This window comes from Olea europaea, unplaced genomic scaffold (assembly GCF_002742605.1).
Source record: "Olea europaea var. sylvestris unplaced genomic scaffold, O_europaea_v1 scaffold567, whole genome shotgun sequence".
Classification (NCBI taxonomy): Eukaryota; Viridiplantae; Streptophyta; class Magnoliopsida; order Lamiales; family Oleaceae; genus Olea; species Olea europaea.
The window spans coordinates 60,261-76,274 of record NW_019264005.1 but is presented as its reverse complement, the minus strand read 5'-3'; the positions used below and the strand labels follow the sequence as shown (position 1 = coordinate 76,274).

Here is a 16,014-nt window from a genome sequence, read left to right as displayed (position 1 = left end):
TCAAATATATTATGGCGATCTACTCGACGAATAAAACAAGTTAGTCATTTTATATTCATAACATGACTATCGGATTAAGTCCAAAATTTTTATCGAAATTGGCATAAAGCCACTTGTCGTGTTTTCTATTTAATCAAAATTTTCAATCTTTAAACCGAATTCCAACAATTATTCCACCAACAGCCCAAGCCTCTATTCTATTTACATAAACAAATAGCATTTTCTAAATTCCTCCGTAAAAGTGTTATACATGATTTCTCTAAAATTTGACAAAAAATTACAGAACCACTACAAACGTATAAAAGTAGTGGAATTGCCACAACATTTGACATAAACACCATTTTAACATTATTAATTTATGTGATAAAACTTTAGAAGGAACCATGTATTGTAAGGTACGAAGAAAAAATCCACATTTCACATAATATGACCATATAAATATTCCAAAATGAGGAAAAAAATTGAAACAATTTGTCACCACTTGCCAAAAAGAAGAAAGAAATCATCGACTCCCATAAACAGGACAATAATTATGAAATGTCTAATTAATTAGATGAATACTTATAATAACAATTTTAACATTCATTTATCACGTCCCAATACTAATGATGGTTTATTGGACAAACTAGGATCCTACCATATAACTCGTAGCAAGGAATGGTTATTTTATTTTTTCAATTTAGCATTGATTGGTTCAAACTCTTCGATCCTATAATATGCATGACTCGATATTTACTCAGCTTTTTCGGTCATTATCATTGTGTAGGAGAGATGACCGAGTGATTTAGAGAGTAAAATTCAAATTTATGTGTAGACTTTTAATTACCGAGGGTCTGAGAAATTCTTTTAAAAAATCATTTTCAGTCTAAAAAAAATCAAATCAACACCCCGATTGCTATTTCAACCAATAATAAATTGAAAATGTGCAATTATATATTTTTGTCAATTATATTACATTGTAATTACAATAAAGCTTTTTAAACTTTATTTATTTTCACACTTCTTATCCTCAGAAATTTGACAACCATGTTAGGAAGACGTAAAAGACTTGTGATCCCCATAATTCTTCAAAATATTTCCATTGACAATTCCATCCAAAAAATATTAAGAAGCTAACACACTGATATAATAACATGAATAGATTTTATTAAATGACAAATGAATCCTTGTATTATATTTTCATTTTTTTATATCTAAAAAAGGTTAAAATGAAAAGGAACTGCGTCACATAGACTGGTTATGAATAATAGATTTTATAAAGGCTGGATAGAGAGTTGCATGTTCATAAAAAAGAACGATCAAGAGGTAAAAATTATTTGAACAACAAACACTAATGAATACATACGGAGAGGCATAACTAAGGAAGAGAAAGGGAAGAAAGCAATCTGCAACGTACCCAATCCAATCCAATCCAACTATATCAAAGCACGAGAAAATCAAAGAAATACAACCAAAACTTTTTATAAGAAGTTAGCTATTGACTTTTGTGTTTCTGTCTTTACATAGCATATGCCACTCCTGCAGTACAGCTACTTGAAGCGCCCGATGTTCAACCTCCTCTGGAGTTAATTTAAACAACGTGGTAGGTCCCTTCTTACCATCTTCCTCCTCGCTTTCCTTCTTCTCCTTATCCTTTTCTTCCTCCTCCTCCTTCTCGTCCTCTTCCTCTTCTTTATCCTTTGGACGAGGTCTTGCTGCCTTCAGTAAAGCAATTCTTTCCATTGAGGTCCTCAGCCGCTCGGCAGCAGCTGCTTTGACTTCATCTTCAGGCATGTATTCAACACTCCCATCAGTAAGGTCGTCCAACCAGCCCTGTATATCCGAACCAATCTCCTTTGTAATAGATACATCTGAAGCCCGAACCACAAATTTACATATCATGGTGGTTGTCTCATCACCCAGGTCCACATTTCTACTCACTTCGCTAGCACCAAAAATCATCATGCCCACAAAGCCTCCATACCAAGTTTTTGCAGCATAGCATAACTGTTTCAAGTGATTTTGAATCAACAAACCATATAACAGTTCTGAAATAAGTACATCTTCAATGAGGCTTGTGAGCATGTTTGACCGTGTTTAAAAGTAGGCTGAACTCTAAAGCTACTTATTTTGGGAAGCATAATTTTAAATTTACTAGTCACTACAAATCTTATTTTCCTAGAAAGCAAGTCTTAACTTCTGAAAAGTAACTTCCAGTCTTTGCCAAATATGCACTTAAAATAAGTGAAAATAGCAAAGTAATTTTCTCACAAGACTTAAAAACTTTCTTTTCCCTTCCCCCACGTGCTTTTTTTGTGTGCACCTGTGCGTGAAAGGAGGGGGGGTGAAGAGAGAGAGATCCAAGGACAGGAAAGTGTTCCATTAGTCATTGAAGAGAGAGAGATCCAAGGACAGGAAAGTGTTCCATTAGTCATATCCGTCCAACCTTATATATACTATATTCACAGCAAAGCAAATATTACAAATTTCTTACTCCCCGTTGGAGTAAAAAACAATTGGATATCTACGAAGATAAACAGAACATGTCTACCTAAAATGAACAGGAGAAGTGTGGTAATGAAGTAAACAAACCTGAAATCCTGCAACGGTGCGAATGATGTGCGAGCAAACTCTATGAAATGGCTTAGAAGACAGAGATTTCAGGCCACTAAGGAAAGGTGACTCCCCATACTGCTGTGCTGCAGTAGCCTTAAAACCACTTCCTTCGTATGTATATGTACCAGTACACTCTATTACAGCAGGGAAACTAGGCCACAGGCGGAAATATTCTACGGGTGAAATTTTGTGGGGTAAAAGAAGCTCAGTAAGGGGAATTTTGTAAGGCTGACATCGTAAAATCACAGGTTCTCCTAATTCAGGCCTCGGACTTCTCTTTTGTCTCATGATTTGTGTATCTTCTTCTGAATAGTTCCCTTCATAATCTGCAGGAGCACCACTACCATAGAAGGGATAGTACAAAACTTGGACCCAAAGGGCACATCGCTCAAATTGTGAAACACCAACAGTCACACTGCATAATACTGGTTCCTGAAAGATATGATTTTTCTTGTTAAAAATATATGACGAAGTTTTACTGGTGCAGCAGGGTAATGTTACAACTCAACCTGTGAATTAAGATCTCGTAACTGTCGCACAGCTTGAGGAGATCCATCCATGAAGTATAACCCACCAGACAGCCCAACTCGAATATCCACCCGATTTAGTTCAATTTCTGTAAGATTCAGAACCTGCAAACATTTGAACTGTTACTATGATAACAACTTAGCTGCAAAACAGCAGTGTTAATAGCATAAATTCTTAGAAAACTTGAAGTGACTTGTTAAGATAAAAATTAAAATCAGAGAAAAGGCAGAATTTTGAAGGCAGAAACTTATCGTGACTTAAGGCAAACAAAATTATGAACAGGCGCAGAAAAAAACTGGTGAATTAGTATCAGAAGACATACTGTACTGGATAGATTATCTTTTATACATATAAAATGACAGTAGTCTTTAAAAGAAGTTTCGCAGAAAATATATATTTTTCACTTGAATCAAATATCTGTAAAATGAAAAGAACAAAACTATGAAACTAATCCCCAGTAGCAGGAGGGAGATTTGCAATCCTGAAAAAGAAATAATCTAGATAAATGAAAAGCAGCAGTTGCAAAGCACGGCAATCAAGCACAATTACATGCATGCGTACTCACAAAGTGTGAGTTGAAAATGGGCCAAGGGACTTTCTGATATGAGATCATGGATGCTTCTGTTTTAAATTTTTTTATTTTTATTTTTTTCACTTCTCGTGCGGAAAGCCACATATTTTCAGTTGAAATTCAAATACTCTTGCATTGAAAGCACCAAGGACAATCTCATTAATAGATTCAAAGAAGCTACAGTTTCTGCTATCCTAATCATTTGAGCTGCATATCAAATTTTAGAGCCCGTTTCGTACGGATTTGAATGACTTAGAATCTAAGTCAAAATCAATCGTTCAATATTAACCACATCTTTCATGAGTCCCCAACATTTCAACCACACATTTCAAAAACTTCCATCACAATCTACTTAAAAATCTAATTTTAATCCCCATCATACACCCTCTTAGTCCTGGTTTACTAATAAGAATCATGACATACATGATTTACATTGTATACCATCTTAAGTTGGACTAATAAGCACTTGTTCTTGAACAAGCAGAGCAAAACAGGAGATGCTAGGGCTCAGTTCATTCCTAAGACATTTCAATGATTATTTTCAAGCTGAGCTGACTTATAATTTAAAACAACCTAAATTAGCTCTTTAATCAAACAACACACGTCATTCAACAAGACTTGGTTTGATTCCTTTGCAGCCCTACTTAAGGCAGCATCAGCAAATAGCTAAGAGTATATGTCCAAACCTTCAAGTGCAGAGTAATCCTTCCATCATTTGGATCCGCCAAGTGATATGCTTCGACATAACAAGGATCACTACTACCAGTCAAAGTGTATGCACTAGGAGGAATCTTGAGCAAACTCGAGTCAACTCCCTTTGTCAACAATTGAGTTAATTCATTGGGATCTGGCCGCCACAGTTCTAAACAAGCCTTATGAATCAATCCTTCCAGTTTTCGGTCCTGAGCAGCAGATGCGTCATAGAACTGAACAGTTAGCTTGTGGTGGCTAAATGGATAATCTCCTCTGGTTTCACTAACCCCAGCCCATCTGAAAAACAAAAAGAAAGCAACATTATACACCCAAGGAAAATGAAGAATTTATTTGAAAGGTTTCAAGCTTCACAATGTTGCATGCAGAATATCAGGTCTGATGAATACAGCTATGATCAATGATATAAAATCATAAAGTAAGCCATTTTTTTGGTCGAGCGTAAGCAACAAAGACCTTTTTTCATACTATCCAGTGGTAGTTGCGAAAATTTGGCTTAATCTTACCTTAAATTTAGAAAATAAAAAACCCAATCCTAGAGCACATGTCAACCAAATAAATTTGATCAACAAGTGTTATGTGATCCACATAAGGCAATTTCGGGACAGAATTTTCAGAAATTTCGCAAGTTTCCTATTTTGCTTAGAAGTCTAATCTTTTGCCATATTTAAGTTATTTTGGACTTCTTCTTTTTTTCCCAATTTTAATTAGATTCTAGGGTTTTAGTATAAATAGGGATTATATTTTCCATTGTATTCAAAACATTTGACATGATGAATTAAAATAGAGAATTTTCTCTCTGGAAGCTTTGCTTCAATTCTTATTCTAGATGGAACGAAATTGAACTTATCAAGATTAATAGTCTTGTGACGTTCAAACTTGGATTTTGATTATATAATTCTTTGTAATCAAAAGGTCGGCATATCTATATGATTGTGATGGTTGTTTGATCAGATGATATTCAATTAATTTGCGTAATCAAGAGGTCCGCACATCGTCGGCGATTCGGGTTGCTTGGTATTCCAAATTCATTGGGTTTAATCCAAAACCTTGCTTTGGCTTTCTTGGGGACGATTTCAATCTTGATTGTGGGTTTGGTAGCGATTGACTACACGAGTTCACATCAGTTGGTACCAGAACTTAAACACCAGTCCAAGGTTATATCTTCCCTTTATTTATTTATTATTATTTTTTTTTGAGTCTTTGATTGTTTTCTGCGTTTGCCTTTGTGTTATTGGTGTCTGTCATTAGTTTTGAGTCTTTGATCCAAAAAAATTTCAAAAGTTGTTTTTGAATTCAATTGGAGTCCAAATCAACTTCCGTCTGCTGTGTTAGTGTCGTAGTTAAATTTTCTATCCAAAGAGTCAAAAAAAAGTTCTCAAAAAAAAATTTTTTTTGCTGGACGGTACTATTCATTCCGTACAGTACCCAAAAAAAATTTGTGTCAAAAAAATTGCCAACTATTTCTTGAATCAAAATTTTATTTTGTTGGGTTAATTTCCAATTCAAGAACCACTTTCTTGAATTTAAAAAAAAAAAAAAAATTCCAAAATCAAAGTTGTTTAGTTCAATTCCTTTTTGAGTCTTGGAACCACAATTTTCACACAACCCAATTGAAGGTTTGAGAAATTACTTAAAAATATGGAAGATACAATATATAGGATGGATTCGAAATTGAATGAATTTCGTAGGGATCAATGTGTTGAGGTGTCTAATGTGTGGGGACGGGATAAATTGGAGCCTAGGATGAAAAATTGTGAAACATATGGATATGGTTGTGACATGGATGATGATGCGATGTTTGGGGTTGATTTACGGGGCATGAAAAATAGAGGTGATAGGCTTGTAGAACGGGATAGAAATTATTTTAGATATGGTATAGATAGGAGTATAAAAACGACAATTCCAAAATTTAAGGATAGGAATGATCTCGAGGCGTACGTGGCGTGGGAAGAAAAGATTGAAGTATTGTTTGAGCGCTATGATTATTCCAGGGAGAACGAGTTGAAATTGGTTGTGAGCTCATTCGTAAATTATGCAATAACTTGGTGGGATGAGTCTACGATATCTAGGCGAAGGTATGGTGAGAGGCGTATTGAAACTTGGGATAAGTTAAGGCATATTATGAGGAGACGATATGCGCCAAATCATTATAGGAGGGATCAGCGAGAAATGGAATTTGGGGAAGAGCCTAGGAGATGAGTATCAAAGGGAAAAGAAAACACCTATTGCGAGGTATGCGAATAGGACAGAAAGCAAGAGTGTTTGGTTGGATTATAAGCGGGAATTGGCGAAGATTCGTGACGTGATAAATTCTCAAATTAATCACATGGCTGAACAAAGGTGAAAGAAAAAATTGTGAGGTGGTTGATTGTGAGAAAAAGGGTGTAGAGCCACGGAAAAGTGAAAATAAAGCCGAGAGTGAAAATGAAAAGATGGAATTGGAGTTACGGGGTGAAAATTAAGAAGAGTCTTCGGAGATGAAAGAAGGGTTGGAAGTGTGCTTAAATGAAAGGGAGAGTGGAATTGAGGAGGCGTTGGCGATAACTAACAATTCCCTCCCTATTTTGGATAATTCTGTTTTGCAGGTTACCGAAAATTTAATTCCAAAAATTAATTCAATTGGAATCCCTTACAAGCCGAACATCGAGCATTAATTGGTGGATAAAATTCAGCAAAAACATTTTGACTTGGAGAAACCTTATTTATCGAAAATTGACTTTGTAATTTTCAAGGAGACAAAGGAGTTTCAAAGGCATTGGTCAAAGTTCATATGTAGAGAGTTGAATAAGAAGATGAAGTGAGGGGCAACATTGGAGCATCGACAGTGACATTGTTCCAAGTGCGTGGGCTAAGTAAAGCAAGGAGAATGTATGGATATTCATCAGATGGAATTGCTATTGGAGTATTCCAAACTTGCAGGATCAAGCAGTCGAAGCGAGCACACTTTGATCCAGGTGAAGGTGATTGGTTTTACAACTGATAAGTGTAGTTTCTACACTTATTTGGGATCCTAAATGATGATATTTTGTTATTCTTTGAACGGATTAGTACCTGATTTGTTATTTATTACTTTTATTAGGAAAAGTTCATGTTTCAAAGAAGAATTAGAAAAAAGAACGGAAAATGGCTAAATGAAGCAAATCCAAAGTATGGGGACCAAAGTGTAAATATTTAATGGTTGATTTGGACCACAAAAGATACTTTGAAGATTGATAGGAGTCAATTGAATGCAAATTGGAGTAAAAAGGAAAGAGATATGGTTAGAATATTACCATAAATCGACTTCAAATCATATAAGATATTTTTAAGATTTTTGGTCAACTTGAGACCTATTTTTCGGATGGAGAACGTTTGAATTGGAAAAATTGTATTTCTAGAAGAATTGTAGCTCTTTTAACTAGCTTTCCAATGCACTTTGAATCACCTAAATTGGACACTAAAAGAGAAAGTTATGATCAAAATATTGAAAGCTGTACGGAGACAATTACGTGTGCGCGAAGGCAACTTTCTTTATTTGATTCAAACTCATTTGGAAGGCAATTTGGACGTGAATTTTGACCTAATTTCATCATATAAATACAAGATATGGATAGCAATGAAAGGGTCTCTCTCTTGCCTCTTCATACACAATAGTTTCATCAAATCCATCAAGAACAAGGGGCTAATTGCTATATTTTGAGTGAGAAGATCAAGCCATAACAAGGAATTGAAGTTCAATTACATCAAGTTTTGAAGAATTCAACTTTGGACGTGAAGATCAACATCTTTTGTATTCTTTCATAATACAGGTGATATTTTTCTATTATTCTTCTTGTAATTTATATATTAATATGCTAGACTAGTTTTTCATTGTATTGGATGAATGATGAGCCCTATCGTTTGTTTATTTTAATTCAAGACAATTAATTTAGTATTTCATGATTTTTTCTTGATTGGTTTTGCATTCCCATTAAATTATTTAATTGCTTGATCACCAATTAGATAATAAGTTGCTTGTAGTAGTGTAGGAATATTTACAATAAGTCTAGAACGCGGTAAAATCAACACATGGACAATAGGTGTTAAGAATAATATCTATGGCATGTGCAATCATGTGATAAATTCTGTGAATCAATGCATGTTTTTCATATGAATTCGAATTAGGAATAAAATCGAGTAGTGTTAAACATAAGTTTAATATATCTTCGGAAAGAATATTGAATAAAAGTGGATTATCGATTGTCTTGAATGCATGAATTTACTAAATTATAAATTAAGAGTTGAATTAAATGGCAATAGGGAAATTCACGATTCCAATACAAATATTCACATATTAAATAAATATTATATTTACTTTCTTAGTTTAAGATTAGCATAGAAAACATACAAATCACAACTTTTTTGATTTTATATTACTTCAAATTTAGTAAAAACTACTTAACTAACTATTAGACCTTATTTCTTGTGGGAACGATACTCTTAACTCACAAATTTTATTACTTGTACAACGATCCCGTACGCTTGCGGGTTTCACATGAACAACAACCGAAGGCGGTGAGTTCGAGTTCAAAGGAGGTCCAAATTACATCCAAGAGGTGATGGGCCATTACATGTTCTTGCCGTGATCGGAGATAAATGCTACAATTTGGATTATCAAGGTTCTGATTCGACGTCGAATCCTTTCGAAGAGAGAGGGAAAGATGTGATCCGCATAAGGCAGCTTCGGAACAGAAATTTCGCAAGTTTCCTATTTTGATTAGAAGTCTAATCTTTTGCCATATTTAAGTTATTTTAGACTTTTTTTTTTTCCAATTTTAATTAGATTCTAGGGCTTTAGTATAAATAGGGATTATATTTTCCATTGTATTTAGAACTTTTGACATGATGAATTAAAATAGAGAATTTTCTCTCTGAAAGCTTTGCTTCAATTCTTGTTCTGGATGGAACGAAATCGAACTTATTAAGATTAATAGTCTTGTGGCGTTCAAACTTGGATTTTGATTTTATAATTCTTTGTAATCAAAAGGTCGACATATCTATATGATTGTGACGGCTGTTTGATTCAGCATTATTGGGTCAGATCTACAAAATCGGGTGATATTCAATTGATTTCTGTAATCAAGAGGTCCGCACATCGTTGGCGATTTGGGTTGCTTGGTTCCAAGTTCGTTGGGTTTAATCCAAAACCTTGGACTTTCTTGGGGACGATTTCAATCTTAATTGTGGTTTTGGTAGCGATTGACTACGCAGGTTCACATCAAGGTGGGAAAGATCAACATGGGCAAAATCAAATAATGCACTTTACTCATACAGAACCCTCCAATACTCAGTGGTTCCTACACTAAGCCGAAACATATAGATGAGAGGCTATTGATTACTGAGAAATTCTGGTTTGATCAATATCCAGATGGTTCAAATAATCATAAATTTAATATAGAATAATTTTGGCTTAGATTCTTATTGTTTATAACCCTACTCTATAAAGCTTCATGCTTTAGTTTATTACTCACTTTTAAAAACTTGACCACCATTAATGTAAGTTCAATTTATTTTCATAATTTTTAATGTTATATTTATTAATGAAGTGAGTTTCCTTAAAATAAGTATTAAACTTAATTATTTAAAAATTTTGACTTTTCTAAAAATATTTTAAAAAGTCAAAAATGAAGAAATATAACTGGAATATTTATTAGATTTGCTCTTAGGGTACATATATTATAATTAAAATTGCATTTGCATTAGATAAATTGGCCAATTTGAGCCTTAAAAAGTAGGGTTTTTTATTTTTCGTTCAGATTTTGAAATTGAAAATGAACAAAATGTTTAGATTCAAAAATTATATTATGCATAGTATTTTTTGTCAATTTTACCTGTAGAAAAGTTAGCTTGTGCATCTCATATAGTAGAATTTAATGCCAAAATTTGGCTCAATCTTAGCTATAGTATATATTAAAAAAAAATAAAAATAAAAAATCTCCAATCCTTGAGCACCTATCAACAAAACAAATTTGAACAGCAGGTGGTAAAGACCAACACACAGGCAAAATCAAAAAATGCACTTTACTAGGACAGAACTCTCCCACGCTCAGTAGTCCCTGCACTGAGCCAAAACATATAGATGAAAGGCCGTTGATTACTCTTCCAGTTCAACCAATTGCCAGACGGTCTTAAGTTGTGAACTGTCCAATAGTAAAAATCATGATTCTCGTCAACCAGTGTAGGGAATAGTCCATTGCATCCACCAACTAAAACATTAGTTACATTTTTGTTATTTTATAAGTCTTTCTTTTAACTGTTTTCACACATTAAATTGTTGTATTATGAATTTTGAAGATTATTTATGATTCATTATGAGCTTATTTTGCATTTTAATAATTTTGACATTTTTTGTAGTTTATGGTGAGCATGACGCCTTGCCTCACAAAGGTAAAATGCCTTACTTACCCAATTACGCCTTTTATTGAATTTTAGAAATTTCAATTAAGACATACAGTAGTATTATGTAAAGAATTTCCATCCACTATTTCAAGTGATTATAATAATCACGTAGTTCTAAATTGCAACATAATTCTATGTAGATGTGCATGTACACGTGCTGCACTCGGTGTGCCTGGGTATGAGAGAGTGAGTATATACATATAAAGTGTACACAAACATACAAAACAGTCAAAGAAATTCATTTTTGAGATCACATAAAGAAATCCTATTTGTTTCATTTTTACCATTAAAAAGTTAGTATAGCATGCTCACTTGTTTTCGGGATGACTTGAAACGTATTTGATTCTCTGTAAGATTAAGCGGCATTGGTGCTTATTGACAGAATCAGCCAAGGGATTGGTCCTGAACTCTTCAAGCTCTTTAGTCAGCAGCTGCCCAGCCCTAGCATTACGAGATCCCAAGCGCTGAGCACATAGAAGAACTGCCTGAACATCTTGAAGGCGATTTGTCGTGCTAGCAGACGAGTCAATGTTGAATAGAACTTTGTGGATATTTGAAACAAGAATGTTTAAGGAGTCCTCTGGATCATCAGCAAGAAGCGGATCCAAACCCTCTAAATCAATGTGTTCTGAAATAGCCCAAATCAGACGTGCGCAGATTCTAGCAGTGTTAACCTGCCAAATGGAATATGTTTATATAACGAGAAACTTGTAGAAGAAACTAAAATAAATTTAGCAAAGTTCGTTCTCTTTTGACCCACAGGGTGTTCCAATCAAACTAAGGAAGTTTCCTATAGCTGAGTCATGCTCAAACATAAGACTCCAGTTTGGCTATAATTAGAAGCTGGAAAACTACAGTATTATTCAAAGAGAATTCAATCTCTGCCATAAATACAAGCTACATTCCAAAAATCCACCACATGTTTGAAAAGGTCTGTTCCTAATATGATCAATTGCAATACATAACGAATAAAATCAAGCTGCACCAGGGAACCTGTAAAATACAGCCATTACATTGCACAATAACCAAAAGAGTTTCACTGAATCTTGAAGTAACAATTTTGATACTTAACCAAGCATTACAAACCTCACGGAGATCTCTAACAAGTTCTCGTTGCAAATTTTGCAAGCGTGTTTCATTTAGTATCTGATCTTGAGATGCTCCGTCTTTGACTCTTTTGACCCCACCCCTGGTGTCATAAATATGGCAAAGCCTGACAAGCAACTTTAAATAGCAATCAATGGCATATGTTCGGCCATCGCAGTCCCATTTAACACATGGCCTACAAACTTCCACCACTTCCAGAGCTGGTTCAGTCCAATTTAAAGCACCATAACCAGTTCCATAGGCTAATGCTCCAATCACCCGGCTCTCCTTACCAGAATTCTTTTGTTCAGGCAATGGCAAGGACAACTGGAAGCAACTTTCTACCAGCATGGCAACTAATTCTTCTCTAAACAAGCTTTTACTAGTTACACCGTTGAGGTCATCTTTTATCCTAGCATCTTCAAAAAGTGAAGCAATATCAGTTCCTGGAATAGGTTTTTGACCTCTTCGAACATTTTCCTTAGCAAAGAGATCGACACAGAGAGCAGTTCGACATATGCATGCCAAGGCATGCATGCGGTCTGATTCTGCCCGCAAGTTTCTCACCATAAGAAGCAATCTTTTAAACAAAGAGACCTACAATATTGAAAAATGATGCATCAAAATGTGCTCAAAACCTCAACTCTATCAGAGAAGTTAGCTGCTGATAATTGTATAAGCAAGAAATTCAAGATTGGAAACCATAATATTTTTGTATCAAATTACCTGACAATAGTGAAGCATAACTCTCTCAGGAGTGACAGAACCAATATTCTCATACTATGCTGGGGGGTGGGGGTGTTCAATATTCAATATGGAAAGAATTTTCCAAAAACATATTCTAGGGTAAAATAATTCTGCAGTAAAATTAAAAAGGGAATAACTTCATAGAAGAGTGAAATATATTTAAATGAAGTGGGAAAGGCAGAACACATGATCTTCATTAAACCAAAATAGGAGTGGGGATCTTAGAGTTTGGACAAGGAGAGAGATCTTGTTTTCCCACCAAGAAAGGACGCGGGAGTGTCTACCTCTGAGGCGACAACCCCGGCCTAATCAAGATCACCTTGGCAGCATATATACAGGGGAAAGAGACGCTTCATATATACAAGATATGAATCAAAAAACTTCTTTTATCTCTTAAAACCTTAATTCTTATATAAGTAGTTATTTAGTATGACTTAAAGAGTAAGCCAAGACTCATATATCGTCAAGTGTAACTGTCATCCACAATAATAATTGGACATGCAGGCCCTGAACATAAAAATACCAAGTAAATTCAATTCATATTGCAATGCAGATAGTTAACTCTTCAGATTGCTTCACAATCTGCAATGCAAGAGCTCCAACCCTTTGCCCTGAAACTGGATATATATTTCTGATTTTTATGGTTGCTCTAGGATTTGTTTTAGGAACATGCCTTCTGGTTGCTTGACAAACACGGCATGATATACATTCATCACCATGTTCACACATGATCTGTGCAGCATTAGTTTCTAATCTGGACTTTGGTGGGGGGATTGGGGCCTGGTTGTTTCAACTTATCTTATATTGACACTTCCACTCTTTCTTCAACTATATGGAAGGCTGTAATAAATCAACCATCCGTCTTAGTTAGCATTTAGAAATCACAGAGAAGGTCCGAGAGAAAATTGCCAATCATGTCAAGTGAAATTCACAAACCTGCATGCTAAGATCGAGGAGATGTAAATGGGTAACGACAGCTTTAACAATGCTCTCGCGTGCAGAAGAATACTCCTGCCTATCCCAAAGTGTAAGAATTGCAATAATTGAGGTCGAAGCCCACTCAGGCTTCCCACCAGGAACATCAGCCAAGTACAACATATTAATTCCCACCTCGAATATCAGGGCAGGATCCAATGATGATGCCAGGAATGGAGCCAAATGCGACACTACATCTGACACTCCTACAAACCTCTCTGCATTCCCTGACTCCAATGTACCATCACTGCTGCTCTTTGATGACATCGATAGCTTCTTGATCACCTCTATCGAATCAGAAGCCACAGCCTTCACTGCATACACTAATGGATAAACCGAGGCTCTAAAGCTTTCCACTGGAAGAATTAAAGATCGAGCCATCAAAGCATTTCTCCTTTTCCACACAAAATCAACCATCAAAGAAATCCAATTGGATCGGATTGCAACCGAGTTTTCACTGTCAATTAGTTTATCACCTGCCAGTCTACTCATCCTTTTTGATTCGAATTCTTGGAAGAGTCTGCCTATGGACTCAAATGCGACCTTTGAAACAGCATCAGATTTGTCAAGCATGTTCTGGGCGATTCGGGTCCACCAATTGGAGACCCGATCCAGCAAATTAATGTTGTTCTCGCATAATGTCACGAGGTCATCACGAGCAAGGATGCAGCCGAGGGTTTCAGTAATAGAGAATCTGAGGTTGTCACTGGGAGAGTCAAAGCAGCTGGAGATTTCCTTGTTGCAGTCCAAAATGAGCTTGCCAAGCCGATGGGACGGGATGGCCGCCAGAATAGAGACAGCAGCGGCAGTGACATCGGGATCGGGGAAGTCCAGGTCGTTGCGAATGCCAGTGCAGACAGTTTCCCAAAGGTCTGCAGTGAGTCGAGTGGAGCGGATTAGGTCAAAAGCAAGCTTCTTGGAGATGGCGGAAGCAGGGGAGGCAACGATCTCGTCAACGGCGGACTTGGCGATGACGGAGATGTCGCGTCCGGCAGCAGACTGCTGGAGGGCTTGGAGAAGGGCGCCGGACTGACGGAGCGCATCGTTGGACCGGAGGTCCGCTTGGATCTGAGAGAACAGTATATCCATTTATGTACTTACTTACACGCAAATGGAAAGATAATCATACGTATAAATATGTAAGAGTACGAACTGGCTCATCAAATGGATGTGTGTTTTACACTCCGGCGGTGGCCGGGTTTATCGACGGTATTGGAGTGGTTTAATTCCGGTTTGCGGTTGACGACTTTGCCTAAAATTTTCCTTTTAGCAACTTCAGTATTCAAGTTAATTGTTCCAATGTTGCTGAAGTTAGGTCCATATTAGTGGTCACTAAACTTCGAAAAATGTCAAATTTTGATCATTAAATTTAGATTCATATTTTTAATTGATCATTAAAATTTAAAATGTCGAATTTTAGTTACTGAACTTAGGTCAATGTTTTCAATTGTTCGCTGAATTTAAATTCATATCTTAGATTACCTCACTAAACTTATATCCATATCTTAGATTGTTCACTAAAATTTAAAATGTCGAGTATTGATTACTAAACTTTGAAATATGTCATACGTTACTTACTAGTATAACTGTTAAATTTTGAAAAAGATCGAGTTTACAGTAAATAATGTATAATATTTTTCAAAATTCAGTTAGTAATGTACAATATTTTTCAAAGTTCAATAAGTAATGTATTAACATTTTTCAAAGTTCCATGGCAAAAACCCGATATTTTAAACTTCATAGAGCAACTTATTAGTATCTTTGCCTTTGATTTCTCATTCAATACGGGCTCAAAGTAAAAGCTAAAGAAGAACCAAGAGCCCCAGATGGAATTTTGAAATGGATTTAGGGTTTATTGTTTGGGACATTTTTTTGCCCAATTATTGTCGTGATGTTCAGAAGAGAAATGAAATAAAACTTGAGGGCTGGTGTTATGGATTTGGAAATGATAAGGTGTGTTTGGGTTTATTTGAAAATGATTAGACGTGTTTGGTTTACGCGGAGGATCCACTTAAGTATTTAACGGTACAACTAGATTTTTCGATGTCCAACCTGTATAGATGTACTGATGGAATTCATTTGGTGAGTAACTGACTGCAATGGTGTAAACTTCAGTGGCTAATGAGACAACTGATAAAGTTCGGTGACTAAGTCGTAACATGGTGCAAAGTTCAATAACTAATGAAACATTTAACTCGAATTTTTACGCTCTTAACTTTTGGCCCTCCTTTTATTCATTTTGCTTTCCCTGAATCCATTGATCGATCGGTCCATCTAATCCAGAGAAACCCCACGACACAGCAAAAGGAAATGGGAGATTACCACTTCGTGTACAAAGATATGGAAGGTCCAAGGCTAAAAACAAATGGATAGATGGGAAA

General features: G+C 35.6%; 1 protein-coding gene across 1 annotated transcript; it reads right to left on the bottom strand.

Moving 5' to 3' along the window:
* Nucleotides 1–1,234: 1,234 nt before the first annotated feature.
* LOC111389147 (protein TPLATE) lies at nucleotides 1,235–14,910 on the bottom strand. Its single transcript, XM_023014027.1, has 7 exons — nucleotides 13,595–14,910; nucleotides 11,912–12,508; nucleotides 11,138–11,499; nucleotides 4,381–4,684; nucleotides 3,105–3,227; nucleotides 2,572–3,027; nucleotides 1,235–1,986 (listed from the first exon to the last, which is right to left on the bottom strand). The coding sequence occupies exons 1-7, from the start codon at nucleotides 14,720–14,722 to the stop codon at nucleotides 1,471–1,473; spliced, it is 3,486 nt and encodes a 1,161-aa protein (XP_022869795.1). The 5' UTR covers nucleotides 14,723–14,910; the 3' UTR covers nucleotides 1,235–1,470.
* Between the last annotated feature and the right edge of the window lie 1,104 nt (nucleotides 14,911–16,014).

Bases quoted from the DNA above. Each gene is read 5' to 3' on its own strand.
- LOC111389147 (XM_023014027.1), bottom strand. From the start codon at position 14,722: ATGGATATACTGTTCTCTCAGATCCAAGCGGACCTCCGGTCCAACGAT. The intron at 4,685-11,137 runs GTGAGCATGCTA...TTTGTTTTTCAG, and splicing joins TCAAGTCATCCCGAAAACAA to ATGGGCTGGGGTTAGTGAAA. The intron at 1,987-2,571 runs GTTTGTTTACTT...CACTTGAAACAG, and splicing joins GCACCGTTGCAGGATTTCAG to TTATGCTATGCTGCAAAAAC.